Consider the following 17,050-nt stretch of genomic DNA (forward strand, 5'->3'; position numbering starts at 1 on the left):
ATATACATATATACATATATATATATGAGGGTATATGACAACCTATTGTTGCAATTTCAACTGTTTCTTTTTTTTAACTCTCATCTTAGACTGGGTCTTTTTTATATATAACTTTATTGATTTTCAAAAACACCAGATGAAAAGATAAGCAAATAAGAACAAAATAATTTTAAAAATAATATTACGAAGAAAAGAAGATAGAGGTGCAAAAAAGAAAAAGAAAAGAAAAAGGGAGAAAAATAGAAAAAGAATGACTTCCGATTTTCTTTGGTACAGATAAGAACAAAAAGGATGCATCAAATTCTTACTCTAGGGTTATAATCCCTTATCATTCTGATCATCAGATTCCAAAACCAACATCTCATTTCTTTCAGTCTTTCACAAAAAATCCAAAACTGATTTCCAAGTAGAAATAAAATTAGTCAAAGTCTTTTCTTTAATCAAAGCTGTCAATTTCTCCATCTCCTCCGATTCCATCAGCTTCGTCATCCATTCTCCCATTGTAGGTATTGGCGAGTCCTTCCATCTTTGTCCATATACTGTTATGATGCATAAAAGCAAAGTTCCATAAAGCTAAGTCTTATATTCTGAGCTGAATATAACTTGGAAGCAGTCTGCTTTCTGAAAGATTGCGTGCTAATTATAACAGACGAGCGCCATCTTGTGGTCCATCAGTTGCATCGTTTTTTGGCTTAAATTGTATCTTTTCTTAAATTGTCTCTAGTTGGTAGATCTCTATCATCTGTCTTTATCTACTTTGACTTTTGTAAGGAGAATATTTCAAATTAGGATAAGAACTTCACACTTTATCTTTCTTTCCTTCTTAATAAAGCTTGATTTTGCTAATCATTGTGAGAATTTGTTGTTGTTGTTAACTGCGAAGTCGTGTCCGACTTATCGCGACCCCATGGACAACGTTCCTCCAGGTCTTCCTGTCCTCTACCATCTTCTGGAGTCCATTTAAGTTTTTTGTGTTGGATAGGATCTACCCCCACCCCACCCCAAGCTATCCACCACTGCTGGAAAACTGAATAGGATTCGCACCTTGCATGGCATCTATCAAGTTTTTCTATATATTTGCTGTTGCTGTACATGGGCTTCCATCCTAGCCTCCCTGCTGGAAGGGGATTTCCCTGACTCTCCTTCCCCCTCCTTTCGACAAACGGCGGGGTTTCCCCGGGACTGCCGCTACTTCCCTTTCGTGCACGTGGGAATAGTGTTCTGTTGGCTACGTAAAGCCCAGCCTTTCTATCCGGACGCTGGAAAAAGAGAGAGAGAGAAAAAAAAAAGGGGGGGGGGAGGACGAAAGAAACATCCTGAAACCTCCCAAGCAATGATCAAGGAGGGAGGGAGGTGACGGCCAAATACATTTTCTTGCCTTCTCCCTTTTCGGAGATTTGCGCTGCGGTATCCCTCGCCCTGCACCCTGGACAAGCCGGCCTTAACTCCAGGCGATTTAGCCTGGCCGTGCCCGAAATTGGAAAGAATCGAGGGAGTGACGGGCAAACGTGTCCTGGGAAGCCAACCACGCTTACGCGCTAATGACTGCAGATCGCTAGGCGTGTCGCTCCGTCGAGGACTGGAAGAAAGTTGGCAAGTGTTCGATGGGGCATCTAAAACCGAATTAATTCCATTATTACCCTTGCCTCCTTCCCTGGCCAGGTCGCTATTTACATCTGAATCTGAAAATGCGATTTCCCCCAAAATGATTCAGTAAGGTGGGTGGCGGGAAATAAAGCCGGGGAACTCCGTTGCTTCGACCTCTTCCCCAACCAGGCACACAAACACACGCGCGCGCGCGCGCGCACCGTTTCTCCGTTTTGATTGGCTCCCTTTCCCTTCACCTGGCTTTTCATTGGTTCCCGACTTCCGCCCCTTTAAAAAACTTTCAGCAACTTCCTGAACTTCGCTTCTCTCGTCCGGGCGGCTTTTAAGGTGATCATCTTCCTCCGTGTAGTTCAAGAAAGTTTTGACCCGCTGCGGTTCCAGGTGAGTTTTCCCGAGTGTCGGACGAAGGAGGAGTATTGGGGAGTTTATTGCTGTGTCTCTTGCTTGGTTGCACGCATTCTCACGACCTATAGGCCCGCGGATCCTGATCTGCTATAACGTGGGGAAGGATGCGGAGATTGCAATTCGGTGCTTTCCAAGAAGGCCTTAATTCTGCCACCTTATCTGAAAATTAAACCTCATGGCCCGGTTTTAAATATGTCAATTTCCAGAGTTGTCAGAGGACCAGTTCAGCAAAGTCTTCTTTTAAAAGCAATTTGACTTAGAATGAAAATACAATCAGGATACTTTAGAGATATGGCTCTTCAAAGACAGAATTTACAGGGCTCAGTTTTGAAATTGACATATTCTCCAGAGGGAAAGTGAGGAAGGAGAAAACCAATAGATTGGGCTTAATAACTTTAGCGAGGTGGGGTTTTGTTTTGTTTTTTGGTCCAGTTTTCCTTTTTTTAAAAACTGAATAATATAAAATAAAAACTAATAGATAAGAGACAAATGTATACACAATACGTGGTTTTCTAAACAGATTGAACAATGGTTGTCAAAATTCATCTATTTCCTAATAGTACAAGCTCTGAAAATTGGCTACTTGTAGAAGTGACATCTTTCTTATCTATGAAAAGTAATGACATTTAGGATTTCAGCGGGGAATTCACTTAGACTGGTATGAAAAACAAGCAATAGGTTTTATCATAACATTGGAAGCACAGTAGCATATTAATGAGATCAGGGCTACAAGAGGCAAATCCCTAAGCTAGTTGCAAATCTGTCTCAATTGCATCCTAATCAGCCTGATTGTGATGTGGCTAATTTTTTGGCCTTTTGTGATGACAGTATTTCAGTTTCAGAAACAAAGAGGGGCTTTTTAAAAAAAACTGTAGATGCAAACGAAATAAATTAATCTAAATTGTAGGGACTTTGGTGCTCTCCGAGCTTGATTGTTTTGTTGCAGACATTTCATTACGCAACTAACATTATCAGTGCTAGAAAGGAGTAGAACTTCTAGCACTGATGATGTTACCTAGCTGGATAATGAAACGTCTGCAAGAAAACAACCAAGCCAAGAAAACACCCAGGACCCCATACTTCAACCTACAAATGTGCTTGTCAAAGTTCCGACTGATGATCCCAGCAAAGTAAGCACAGCTGAGACTATCAAATCTCTAATGCAAAACTTTATTGGGTAAATCATTATTTATTTATTTATTTATTTATTTATTTATGAGACTTATATACCGCTTTAAGTGCGAGCACTCTTTAAGCAGTGTACACCAGTAAGCAATGTATATATATATTTACATTGCCCCCAACAATCTGGGTCCTCATTTTACCTACCCCGGAAGGATGGAAGGCTGAGTCAACCTTGAGCCGGTGAGATTTGAACCACTGACCTGCTGAACACAGTCAGCTAAAGTGGCCTGCAGTACTGCACTCTAACTGCTGCGCCACCTCGGCTCTTTTTGGCACAGTTGAAAGGAAAACCAGCTCTGGTTATTTCATGCCTCAATTGCTATATTAAAAGTATAGAAACCTTATTTGTGCAGGTCACAATTATAAGTCAGGGAGAGAATGTCTTCAGTTCTCAGTAAACAAAATTTGGAATGACCTTAGTTCTCAGGCTTAGTAGCTCAGCACCTGCAATACACATTCCATTCTTTCCCCTCTCCCCCTGGATCTGTAGGCAAGGCAAGGAACAGAAATGGCTGAAGCAGCACGAGGTTTCTTCCAGCGTGACAGTTCTCTTCTATTGATACCCGGATGGCTTCACTTCCTTTTTTTTTTTTTCCCCTGGCAGGTGATTGGGGCATCTCTCCTTTGTCATTATCACCACACAAAGGCAATGAAGCCACGGCGACTCTACATAGCTGTGAAAGATTTCACAGGGGAAGCCAGAGCAGGCGGAGAAGTCAAGATATCCAGGGGTACTTTACTAAGCCAGGAAGATGCCCGCGGGGTCTCCCCTGATGGAACATTTTGGGCCAAGGTCTTGGATGCAGAAAAGTTGGTCCGAGTACCACCACTGATGGCCAGAGAACTGAGCGGAGCCCAGTCTGGTTTGCTGGAAGCTGTGACCCATGGAGACGAACGTCTGGCACTCTTTAAGCAGGGGCGGTTGATGAATAAACTCAGTGCCCTGGGGAAGGGTGACCGAGTGAGGGTCCAGATCACCTCTGCTTCTGGGCAGAAAGTTCCAGGCATTATCCGATACCGAGGACCCATAGACAAGAGCAAGCAAGATACCAGCATCATCTTTGGGGTGGAGCTGGTGGTGAGTAATACAGAATAAGAGAATAACAAAGTTGGAAGGGACCTTGGAGGTCTTCTAGTCCAATCCCCTGCTCCAATCTCCACTTAAAAACCTCCAGTGATGGGGCACCCATATCTTCTGGAAGCAAGTTGTTCCACTGGTTAATTGTTCCCACTGTCAGGAAATTTCTCCTTAGTTCTAGGTTGCTTCTCTACTTGATTAGTTTCCACCCATTGCTTCTTGTCCTGCCATCAAGTGCTTTGGAGAATAGGTTGACCCCCTCTTCTTTGTGGCAGGCATGTGGAATTCCCCAGCCAGTAGGGAATTGTCCACACATCTTAAGCTTGCTGAGATCAAGAAACAGTGGCCGAGAGTTTGGGTTCACATGGATCAAAAAGGTTCTTATCCTTATTGGACCACCAGAATTCAGTGGTTAACCTTGGGAGATGTGCAATTTCTCAGCTAAATCTACTCCCACCAGGGTTGTTCCGAGGCTAGAGGGATGGAGAGTGAGATGAGGAATAGAGTATCTTTCTGAAAGAGCCATTGACCTCTTTTATAGGGCTCAGCTGCCGGGAAGGGTTTTACAGATGGCTCCTTCAAAGGCCAGAAGTTCTTCTCCTGCCGTGAGAACTGTGGCGTCTTTGTACCCATCAGCCGGATTGAGCCTGACAAATCGGTGGAGGATAGTCCATCAGCACCTCGAAGAGGAGGCATCCGGGAATGTACAAGAGTCCAGCTTACAACAGGAGATCCCTTGTCGTCCCCAGGGCTAACGGTTGGAGACCGGGTCTTTTTCAAGATGGAAAGCAGCACCCCTACTGGCAGTGTGGTATATTGCAACCATCTTCCAGGGAAATTTGAAGCCGGAGTGTTTGTGGGGATATTTCTGGTAAGTACTTGTCCAGAGAAAGCAGGATACCAGTTTGAGAGAATCTCCTGAACGTTAATTTGACACTTTTTTTTCAATACTTATTTTTAATACACTCTTTTCATACAACTTTTTTCAATACACAGTATTTTTTTATATAGGAAAGTCACATTTCTAAAAATGTTGAAACAGTGGGGGGAAAAGTTCGCTGTTTTGTTTCCTCCACCAGTGGAAATTTGGGCGAAAATGGAAAACGTTTGTCATGCTGAATTTTATCAATAGTTTTTCAGATATAAAGTCGTGCTAGTACTTTGTAGACTTTGTTAAATGTAATGGTTTTTTTTTTCTTCCAAACATTTTGTGTTGTGAATGCATGTCTGTATAACTCATTGAAATATATTGTTGATTCATGCAATTATGCATATATTGTTTTTATTTTAAAATATATGTTGGTTACTGTATTTATTGACTAAATTTGTAAGCCGCTCAATGCTGTGTTAACTTGGCTCCTTACAGAATAAAAGTACTTTAAAAAAAAAAAGCAGTATATATAGCATAGAAAGGAATGAATATTTTTTATTCTTGTAGCTGAAATGTAATAATATTGGAGCCTTTTTTTCCCCTGTTTAGAAGAAATAAGCAGAAAAAAAGATCAGCACTGAAAATAAGGAGGTTATGATTTTTGGATTTCCCTCTACATCAAACCAAGAAAGATTTTCAGCAAAAACAATAAATAAAAAGTTGAGAAAAATGGAAAGAGAGAAATGGAAGGTCACAATTAGGGATCTGAAGCCCAAAAGATGGTTTAATGTGTCTTTTCCTGGACTTGTTTGGTTAGGCTTCCTTAACTTAAATGTCTCTTCATTCATGATTACGGAGCTACCATGTGAACCCAAGAAAAGATGCAGGATCTTTATAGAGAAGTGCCAACAGGTTTGGTCTGCTCTAAAATGTCTGGACTTTACATCCAAAGTCTTTGGGTGGCTGGGGAATTCTGGGAGTTGAAGTCACACTTTTCAAGTTGCCAAGGTTGAGAAACCCTAAAGTATTGCTATTCCATCCATCTTCTTGACCACTTTTAAATATTTCTATAGGATGAGCCTGTGGGATCCTGGGATGGTTACTTCAAAGGCAAACCTCTCTGTCATTTTCCATCACCCAAATATGGGATCTTGCTCCCCATTTTCAAGGTGCATAAAGGTAAGATTTATCCTAATCGAGGTTTGGGAACATTCTTGTATTTTTCACATTCTGCCAAAAACTGATCCTGTGTGTTTTTTGAATGAACTTTGATCAACGAACTTCATTTTTCAAAGATCCTGGAGCACTTGGGAACTACCAGAAAACTGGAAAAGAGCTGATGTAGTTCCCATCTTCAAAAAAGGGGAAAAAATTTATCCAGGAAACTACAGACCTATCAGCTTGACCTCAATACCTGGGAAGATTCTGGAAAAGATAATCAAACAATGAATCAGCGAACACCTAGAGGCAAACAAAAGTCATTACTAAAAGCCAACATGGATTTGTCAAAAACAGATCATGCCAGACAAACCTTATTGCATTCTTTGACCAAGTGACAAAATTAGTGGATCAGAGGAATGCTGTGGATATAATTTACTTGGACTTCAGTAAAGCATTTGATAAAGTAGATCACAACCTACTACTTGATAAGATAGAAAAATGTGGGTTAGACAGCATCACCACCAGATAGATTCATAGCTGGCTGACCAGCCATACTCAGCGTGTGGTCCTCAATGGAACTCCATCTACATGAAGGGAAGTGTGCAGTGGGGTGCCCCAGGGCTCTGTTCTGGGCCCAGTGATCTTCAACATCTTCATAAATGATTTGGACGAGGGGATAGATGGGGAATTCATCAAATTTGTAGACGACACCAAGCTGGCAGGAATAGCCAACACTCAGAAGATAGACTTAAGATACAGAAGGTTCTTGACAGACTTAAACACTGGGCACTATCTAACAAAATGAAATTCAATGGTGAAAAAAGTAAGATTCTACATTTAGGCAAGAAAAACCAAATGTACAGGTATAGTATAGGTGGTACCTTGCTCAATACTAGTAACTGAGAGAGGGATCTCAGAGTCCTAGTGGGCAATCACTTAAATATGAGCCAGCAGTGTGCTGCAGCTGCCAAAAAAGCCAACACACTGCTAGGCTGCATTAACAGAGGAATAGAATCAAGATCACGTGAAATATTAATACTATATTACTACTTTTAATTAATATTAAATTAGTATTAATACTACTTAAATACTACTTTTGGAATACTGCATCCAGTTTTGGTCAACACAATGTAAAAAAGATGTTGAGACTCTAGAAGGAGTACAGAGAAGAGCAACAAAGATGATTAGGGGACTGGAGGCTAAAACATATAAGGAACGGTTGTTGGAATTGGGTATGTCTAGTTTAATGAAGAGAAGGACGAGGGGGGACATGATAGCAATGTTCCAATATCTCAGGGGCTGCCACAAAGAAGAGGGAGTCAAGCTATTCTCCAAAGCGCCTGAAGGCAAGACAAGGAGCAACGGGTGGAAACTAACCAAAGAGAGAAGCAACCTAGAACTAAGGAGAAACTTCCTGACAGTTAGAACAATTAATCAGTGGAACAACCTGCCTCCAGAAGCGGTGAATGCTCCAACACTGGAAGTTTTTAAGAAGAGACTGGACAGTCAATTGTCCAAAATGGTATAGCGTTTTCTGCCTGAGCAGGGAGTTGGACTAGAGGACCTCCAAGGTCCCTTCCAACTTTATTATTATTGTTGTTGTTATTATTGTTGTTGTAGTAATAATTCATTATTGTCCTGTCAAACAGAGAACATCTTGGTTAGTGATTCATTATTTTTTAAAACCATTGCATGTTACAATCTATCGAACATTCTCTGCAAATCATTTGGGTTTTCAACTAACAATATAGCCTTCTTTGTCTCCATGTGATTTGTCTCCCCAACCAGCACATCTTTGATCAAGGCACAAGCATTCCTTATATATCTGTTCATAAATAAGTTAAATAACCAAGGAGGCTCTCCCACATCCTTTTCTTTGTGAGATTTTATTAGGCAAAGTTTTAAGAGCTAAAAACTTGCTCTGGAGCTGTTGAGTTTTTCATTTTAATTCAGATTGTTAGAAGGATAAATTGTGGGTCCGAGCTCCAAATTGCACATTGGGAACAGTTCATTTAGTAACCATTCAAAGTTACTATGGCACTGAAAAAAAGTGACTTATGGCTGTTTTTCACACAACAGTGGCAGCATCCCCATGGTCACGTGATCAAAATTCAGATGCTTGGGACTGGTTCATATTTATGACAGTTGCAGTATCCTGAGTCACGTGATTGCCTTTTGAGGCCTTCTGAAAGCAAAGTCAATGGGGAATCTAGATTCACTTAACAATCGTGTTACTAACTTATCAACTGCACTGATTCACTTAACAATTGTGGCAAGAAAGTTTGTAAAATGGGGCAAGCTCACTTAACAAATGTTTCACTTAGCAACATAAATTTTGGGCTCAATTGTGGTATCTTGAGGATTACCTGTATATTGGCATGAGATTATGATTAAATGTTCTCTCTCTCTCTCTCTCTCTCTCTCTCTCTCTCTCTCTCTCTCTCTCTCTCTCTCTCTCTCTCTCCCCTCTCCCCCATTCAAGAACAAGTTGATAAAAGTCAAGAGGTCCTGAACAGCAACTCCTCCACCCCTACCTCAGATGAATATGAAGACTGCCCATCCCCTTCCTCCATCAGATATCCTCCACCAAGGAAGGAGTGTTTATCCCAGAACTCTCCACCGTCAGCCCCTTCATCAAATTTGGAGGACCTCAAGGAAGAAGAAACACAAGTTTTTGAGAGAAAGGAGAAGAAAAGTGAGGCAGAAGAATCTGAGGAGGATAAGGACAGCAGAGAATATGACTACCATCTCTTAGAAATCAATTCCATGGTGGAGGTTTATAATCCACCCATCTATGGTGTGATACGTTGGATCGGAGACCTACCAGATGTAGATGAGACGGTTGCTGGCTTGGAGCTGGTGAGAAAGTGGAAAAAGTGGAAGAAGAGAGGCATAGCCAAGGGTGCTTTTCCAAAAGGCAACTGGACTTTCTTGGTTTTTTCCTTGAAAACATTTCACTTCTCATCCAAGAAGCTTCTTCAGTTCAGAACTGAAGAAGTTACTTAGATGAGAAGTGAAACATTTTCAAGGAAAAAAAAACCAAGAAAGTCCAGTTGCCTTTTGGAAAAACATATTTGGGACAACTATGATCTGGATGATTGAGAATCTTCATAGACAAGAAGAGGCACATTTGCACATATTATTCTTACATTGCATTTCCGTAGATATGCAGTGATTCCACATCACCTTCAGAGGATTATTTCTCAGATACGTTAGATGCCTGCTAATTCCTTGATGCTAATCAAAATGGAGCACTAAATCAAAATTAGTCCTAGAAATTTGAAAACGTGTTGACCTCTTGCTGGTTGGAGAAGTTGAAGTCCATACATCTTCAAACATTGACATATTTTAACATATTATGGACATAGGGTCAACTGAATCCTTCTTTCCACTTTAGGCCAACAAGATGTTCTTTACAAGTAGTCTTCCACTTACAATCATAGTTGGGGCTAGAATTCCTGTTGCTAAACTTTAGAATTTCTGATGTTCTTTACAAGTAGTCTTCCACTTACAATCATAGTTGGGGCTAGAATTCCTGTTGCTAAACTTTAGAATTTCTGTTTACTAACAGTAAGATATGTTAATAAACAGAACTGAAAGATGTTATATATCATAGGACAGAGGGAAAAGGTTAAAGGCAATTGGGGATGTATAAGTTCACCTCTTTTTACTTTTTCTAGGAGGAACCACTACCAACTGGCTGTACAGATGGACAATATAGAGGGATCCGTTATTTCTATTGCCAAACAAACAAAGCCCTCTTTGTCAAGCTACGCCACTGCCATCCTGACTCACGTTTTGACACCTTGCAGAGTCCCGAAAATCCTGTTTTGCGATGCAACTCCCTGGGTATGGCTTAGAGCAGTGTTTTTCAAGTTTGGCAACAGTAAGATATCTGGAGTTCAACTCCTGGAATTATGGAATACTAACTACGCAGGGGAATGGAATTCTGGGAATTGGTTTCAGATTTCCTGGCTACCCTATGGTTTAAAACAGCATTTCTCAAACTTAGCAAAAGTAAGATATGTAGATTTCAACTCTCAGAATCCCCCAGCCCACACACTAGGGTATGGAATTCTTGGAGTTGATGTCTATACATCTTAAAGTTGCCAAGTTTGAGAACTGTTGGCTTAGAGAACTGTTGGCTTAGAGCAGTGATTCTCAACCTTTTTAATGCCGCAACCCCCAACCGGTCGTAAGTCAAGGACTAAACTGGTCGTAAGTCAAGGACTATCCAACCGGTCGTAAGTCAAGGACTTTCCCTGCCCAGGAGCGCCACGCATGTGTGGTGCCGCCCCCTGCGCCGGCCGAGGCGTAGCTGGCAAGCGGCAGAAACGGCGCAGGGCGACCACTGGCTGGGCCACCAGCTGGCCCAGCCCAAGGGAGGTAAGGCATCTACCGGGCCCCACGCGCGCCAGCATCACCCCCCTGCGCCTGCTGGCCTCCCACCTCCCACCCCTGGCTCTTTTTTACTTACATTTTTAGTAGCTCAGCAGGGAGGGGTGGAAACTTCCAGACAGCTCGCCTTCGCTGCAGACAACTTGCAGCACCATTTGCAGAATGGGACTTTTGGCGGGCTCAGCAGGGCAGAGACAGCCTGGACAATTCCTATTGGCTTTTGAAAGCCAATAGAATTAGACTCTATTCACGATCCCCGTGAAATGATCGTTCGACCCCAAATGGAGTCCCGACCCACAGGTTGAGAACGCTGGCTTAGAGAGACTGAGAGCAAAGCAGGCTTGAAGATTGGAAAATTACCCCTTTTATCCTCAGCAACAAGGGTTCTTGCAGAAGTCATTAGAGTCAAGACAAGTCTCCAAACTTGGCAACTTTAAGACTTGTGGACTTCAACTCCCAGAATTCTGCAGCCAGCATGGCTTGAACCACAAGTCTTAAAAGTTATTAAGTTTGAAGATGCCTGGACTATAAAGCATCCACTATCCCATAGATGTTGGATAGATTGGCTGGGACTGGAGGATGTAGAATTGTAGCAACTTCCAAAGAGTTATCAGTTCTCCTCTGGAACTGCTGATTAAACTTTCAGTTTAATCAATAATTCTCAAATTAGGACATAAAAAGGAATGAGTATAGACTGGAGAATCAAATTATTACATTAAGTCTTCCGCAGGGTTTAGGATACAGGACCTTCTTTCAAATCCCCATCTTCTCCCTGTTTCTTTTTTCTTCCATTGAAGTGATGACCTGGTAAATGGAAGTATACAGGAAAAACTAAATCACTGAAATAATTATTTGCTTACATTTTAATACGGATCTTTTGGTTGGTCAGTTGGTTTTGCTTATGTTCTGGGTTTTATTTTTAAGTGGAAAGTCTCATCTGATTGGTTTCCAACACTAATTGTGCTTTGGAGGAACACCCAACCTCTGTTATACATCTCTTTGTTGGAGTTAGAAGTTGTCTTGACACTCTTGATTATTTCACCCAGTGTATTCCCAGTGTAAGGATGTTGATCTTATCATAATGAAGAGATGGGGAGAGGACTTACTGATTCCTGTTTTAGCCTATGTTAGCCCTGATGGAGCTTATTCCTAGAAAGAATGAAGAAGTAACCATGCAAGCAGGGTGTTTGCATGGCTATTAGTTCTGTCCTTTGCTCTTTTCTCCTAGACTTTCGGGTCTATGCCAGTGTCAAGGTGGAAGAAGATACTCCACCACCACCATTGGGCAATCAAGGTTTGGAACTTCTTTCAGGGTGGAAAAAAGGGATCCAAGGTCATTGCAACTCTTGCTACCTCGATGCTACTTTGTTCTGGTAAGGCTGGGTCTATCACTAGAGAGATGTATTATTCTAAATTGGCAAGATCCTGCCTTTGATGTCCTGAAATATCTGTGACCTACAATTAGTTGAATCCGAGAAGGCTTATCAAAACTTGCGGAATTGGAAAAAAACATTGGCAGATTGCGTTCCTTTTCATGCAAGAATAGAATTAAGGATAAATGATGTGGGGAGCCACAATCATGTGGTGACTAAGGTCTTGGATTTGGTTGAAGGGCGCTCAAGTTCAAGTTTTCACTTGACCCATGGAGGCTATCAGAATGGTGTATTCTGTCCACCTTCCCTCTCAAAGCAGAAAGAGACACATGTTGCATTATGTCAAGTTCCCACGTTCAGGGCTTTACATGACTTCTCCCTGGTGCCTCCTGGAGAATGATGTAACATGATTATGGAGCCCACTGGTAAGTAGGTAGTCCAGTCAAAAAATCAAACATGACCTAGAGGGGTCTTGTTTAGAGAAGACTTCCCCTACACATATATACAACCATATGAATGCAGTATCAATATTGTATCTATTTCTTTCATTGTTCAATGGGTTCTGGCTAGATTATCTGCAAAGTACCTCACTGAAAAACAATACAGGTAGTCCTCAACTCACAAAAGTTCCTTTGGTGACTATTCGAAGTTACAACAGCACTGAAAACCTTACAGCCATTTTTTTCACCCTTGGTTATGTGGTTTACATTCAGATACTTGACGACTGACTCACATTAATGATAGTTGCAGTATCCCGGAGTCATGCAACCTCCTGACAAGCAAAGTCAATGGGGAAGTCAGATTCGTTTAACAACCGTGTTACTAATTTAACAACTGCAGTGTTTTACTTAGCAAACATGGCAAGAAAAGTCGTAAAATGGGGAAGAACTCACTTAACAACTTTCTCACTTAGCAACATAAATTTTGGGTTCAGTTTGTGATCGTAAGTTGAGGACTACCTGTATTATCCCATTTTTCTATTCCCCAGTTTCCCTTATCCCAATTTGCAACCCACTAGACCTTCTCCTCTGCAAAACTGGGGGGGGGGAAAACTCCAAAAATCCCATTTTTCTCTTCTGCTTACAGTATGTTCTCCTTTACTTCTGTGTTGGATTCAATGCTACTACGCCCAACAGACAAGAACGATGGGGAATCTTACACCAAGACACGAGATCTCTTGAGAACAGAGATTGTCAACCCTTTGCGAAAGTGAGTTTAAGTTTATCCTCTAAAAAGGGTCCAGTTGCTCTTTTTTGATGTATACATATTCAGTAAGCCAGAGAACAGCTGGGAACTTCTAGAAGCCTGGCTCTCTGACAAATCAGCCATCAATAGGCACATAGACATTAACAACATCTAGAGATTATGCCAGTGGTGGCGAACCTATGGCACGGATGCCAGAGGTGGCACTCAGAGCCCTCTCTGTGGGCACGTGCATCATCGCCCCAGTCCTAGGCCTTCAGCTGGGTTTTATAAAACCTTTTTGCTTTAGGCCTCCGCCGCCGTGTGCAAAAAAAAAAAAAAAAGAGGTTCAATCAATCAATCAATTTCAGTTTCTCTCGGGAAAAAAAAAGATCTTGCAAAGTTGGAATTGATTGATTGAACTTTTTAGTCCCACTCAGTCTGCCCTTACCACTGCAGCCACGCCCACCAAATGGGCCACACCCACCTGGCACCCGACGATGCATAAATGGGTTTTGGGTTGCAGTTTGGGCACTCGGTCTCTAAAAGGTTCGCCATCACTGGACTATGCAAAAGAAACAATCAACTAGCCCAGGGATAGGGAACCTTGGCTCTTTTAGGACTCGTGGACTTCAACTCCCAGAATTCCTGAGTCAGCATGGCTGGTTCAGGAATTCTGGGTATTGAAGTCCACAAGTCATAAAAGAGCCAAGGTTCCCTACCCCTGAACGTGCCCAAAAGAGGAAAAGACCCCAGCACCTCCCCGCCAGTAATCAGCACTCAGATCAGCATAGATTAACTGCAAGGTCAACTTCAGACCAGCAATCAAGTAAGCAATACTCCAATCAAGAAACTGCCAAATAGCCATTAGTAAACAGTCCAACTGAAGAATGCCTAAGACCGCCCACCCACCCACTCAGACAAGTCACCAGAATACAAACAGCATTCCTTACTAGCACTGATGATGTTACCTAGTTAAGGTAATGAAACGTCTGCAAGAGAACAAGAAAGCTCAGAGAGCACCAAGGACTGCTCACTTCTAAGATTGCCAAACATTTCTTGTGTGGTGTGGTGTGAGAATGCAGTGGTGGGTTCCTGCAAGAGAGGAATTTCCCAAGAGGATGAATCATCTTGAGTCTGTCTCTTTCACTCTCCCTGAAATAGATTATTTGATCACATGTAAATTCTGAAAATCCAGCACATAACAGTAGCTAGTAGCTATTGTTATTGGTAATCATGGCCTTATGGAAAGTTTTGGAAATACCTGAGCACTCGGGCTTCACCAGTGAAGAAAAGATTTGGGGGGATTCTTTCACAAATTCTGATAACTGAGCAAAATAGAACACATAGTTACGTTTTTAATGAAAAGCAGGACTAGGGGTGACATGATAGCAGTGTTCCAATATCTAAGGCAGGGGTGTCAAACTGCCAGCCCGTGGGCCGGACACGCCAAATGGAAGCCGCACCCACCCCATTGCCAGCAATGGCAAAACAGTCATGATATCTCGCGCAATATCATGTGATATCACGAGTTTGACATGTTTGATCTAAGGGATTGCCATAAAAAAGGGGGTCAACCTATTCTCCAAAGCACCTGAGGGCAGGACAAGAAGCAATGGATGGAAACTAATCAAGGAGAGAAGCAACCTAGAACTAAGGAGAAATTTCCTGACAGTTAGAATAATTAATCAATGGAACGACTTGCCTCCAGAAGTTGTAAATGCTCCAACACTGGAAGTTTTTAAGAAGAGATTGGACAATCATTTGTCTGAAATGGTATAGGGTTTCCTGCCTGAGCAGGGGGTTGGACTAGAAGACCTCCAAGGTCCCTTCCAACTCTGTTATTCTTTTCAACAAATTGCTACTGCAATTTAAAATGGCATTTTAATCCCATTAGGATAATAAGGGAAACATCACCACTTCTTGCTCCTTTTTCACTTTATTTCATGTTTCTTAGTGGCAGGGCTGAATCCAGTTAATAGTGGGGTGGATGCCTTTAAGAATTCTCAGGGTTACTCTGGGAGAAGGGGGGAAAGGAGAAGGAAGGAGATGATTTTCCAGGAAGAGGTTTTTGGCTCATGGATCCACTCAGGCTTTTAACTGGTGAATCACAGGAACATTCACAAGGCTGATAGCTTCTAAGGAATTGAATTCTCTGGCTAGAGCAGTGGTGGCAAACTATGGCACTGGTGCCAGAGGCGGCACTCAGAGCCCTCTCTGTGGGCACACACGCTGTCGCCCCAGTCCTACACCTTCAGCTGGATTTTATAAAACCTTTGCGCTTTAGGCCTCCGTCACCGTGTGTAAAAAAAAAAAAAAGGTTCAATCAGTCAATTTCAACTTCTCGCGGGGAAAAAAAAAGATCTTGCAAAGTTGGAATTGATTGATTGAACTTTTTAGTCCCATCCAGTCTGCCGTTACCACTGCAGCCATGCCCACCCAATGGGCCACACCCATCCGGCACTTGACAATGCATTAGTGGGTTTTGGGTTGCAGTTTGGGCACTCAGTCTCTAAAAGGTTCGCCAACACTGGGCTAGAGAATCCTCAGGCTCTTCTCACAGGTTGGACTCTCACACTTCATTATTCCAGAATATGGTTTGTTTGTTCTGGCTTAGTCTTATCTCCAAATCAAGCTGCAGTGCAGTTTGCAAACCCATAATAGGGGTAAACAAATCAAAACCAAATCACTGTAGTTTGGCCATACATGAGATCCAGCACGAAACTTGTACAGGTAGTTCTCAATGACCATCGCTTAGTGATCATTCGAAGTTGCAACAGGCCTCCGTGGAGGTATTTATTTTATTTATTTATTTATTTATTTATGAGACTTATATACCGCTTTAAGTGCAAGCACTCTCTAAGCGGTGTACACCAGTAAGCAATGTATATCTATATTTACGGTTCCAAAGTTCTGATAGCTGTTCGCCCTCCATGCTGTCATGTCAGATGCTCGTCAGCCAGCTCATGTTTACCTTTATTTGTAGCATTCCATGGTCACATGACTGTATTTTACCTTTGTTTGGTTTTTTGCTGAAAATCAGCATTTACTTCTGATTTTTAACAAAACTGGTCCATAGCGAACCGTTGGTTCCCTTAGCGATCATGGCATTTGCTTAATGATCATGCAAAAAAAAAACCAAAAACCATACAATTGGGTCACTCACAAATTGGGTGTGGCCCTATTTTAAGTATCATGATTTAAGAGGATCTCGGAGAGGGATCTCGGAGTCCTAGTGGACAATCACTTAAATATGAGCCAGCAGTGTGCTGCAGCTGCCAAAAAAACCAACACATTGCTAGGCTGCATTAACAGAGGGATAGAATCAAGATCACGTGAAGTGTTAATACCACTTTACAATGCCTTGGTAAGGCCACACTTGCAATACTGCATCCAGTTTTGGTGGCCACAATGTAAAAAAGATGTTGAGACTCTAGAAAGAGTGCAGAGAAGAGCAACAAAGATGATTAGGGGACTGGAGGCTAAAACATATAAGGAAAGGTTGCTGGAATTGGGTATGTCTAATTTAATGAAGAGAAGGATGAGGGGGGACATGATAGCAGTGTTATCAAGGAGAGAAGCAACCTAGAACTAAGGAGAAACTTCCTGACAGTTAGAACAGTTAACCAGTGGAACAACCTGCCTCCAGAAGCAGTGAATGCTCCAACATTGGAAGTTTTTAAGAAGAGACTGGACAGCCATTTGTCTGAAATGGTGTAGGGTTTCCTGCCTGAGCAGGGGGTTGGACTCGATGATCTCCAAGGTCCCCTCCAACTTTATTATTATATT

The 17,050-nt window shown here is 42.0% G+C and overlaps 1 protein-coding gene across 1 annotated transcript in view; it reads left to right on the forward strand.

The window, feature by feature from the left end:
* Nucleotides 1–1,860: 1,860 nt before the first annotated feature.
* The window catches only part of LOC120314851 (ubiquitin carboxyl-terminal hydrolase CYLD-like), a 28,453-nt gene continuing 13,263 nt past the window's right edge, over nucleotides 1,861–17,050 (forward strand). Inside the window, exons 1-8 of the mRNA XM_039358360.1 lie at nucleotides 1,861–1,989; nucleotides 3,803–4,276; nucleotides 4,818–5,147; nucleotides 6,221–6,326; nucleotides 8,791–9,167; nucleotides 9,989–10,157; nucleotides 11,935–12,079; nucleotides 13,166–13,288. Coding sequence (XP_039214294.1) covers nucleotides 3,848–4,276; nucleotides 4,818–5,147; nucleotides 6,221–6,326; nucleotides 8,791–9,167; nucleotides 9,989–10,157; nucleotides 11,935–12,079; nucleotides 13,166–13,288 — 1,679 coding nt within the window. The 5' untranslated portion in view covers nucleotides 1,861–1,989; nucleotides 3,803–3,847. The remainder of the gene's footprint in view (nucleotides 1,990–3,802; nucleotides 4,277–4,817; nucleotides 5,148–6,220; nucleotides 6,327–8,790; nucleotides 9,168–9,988; nucleotides 10,158–11,934; nucleotides 12,080–13,165; nucleotides 13,289–17,050) is intronic.

Source organism: Crotalus tigris, unplaced genomic scaffold (genome assembly GCF_016545835.1).
Source record: "Crotalus tigris isolate CLP2741 ecotype Arizona unplaced genomic scaffold, ASM1654583v1 scf7180000019011.417310, whole genome shotgun sequence".
Taxonomy (NCBI): domain Eukaryota; kingdom Metazoa; phylum Chordata; class Lepidosauria; order Squamata; family Viperidae; genus Crotalus; species Crotalus tigris.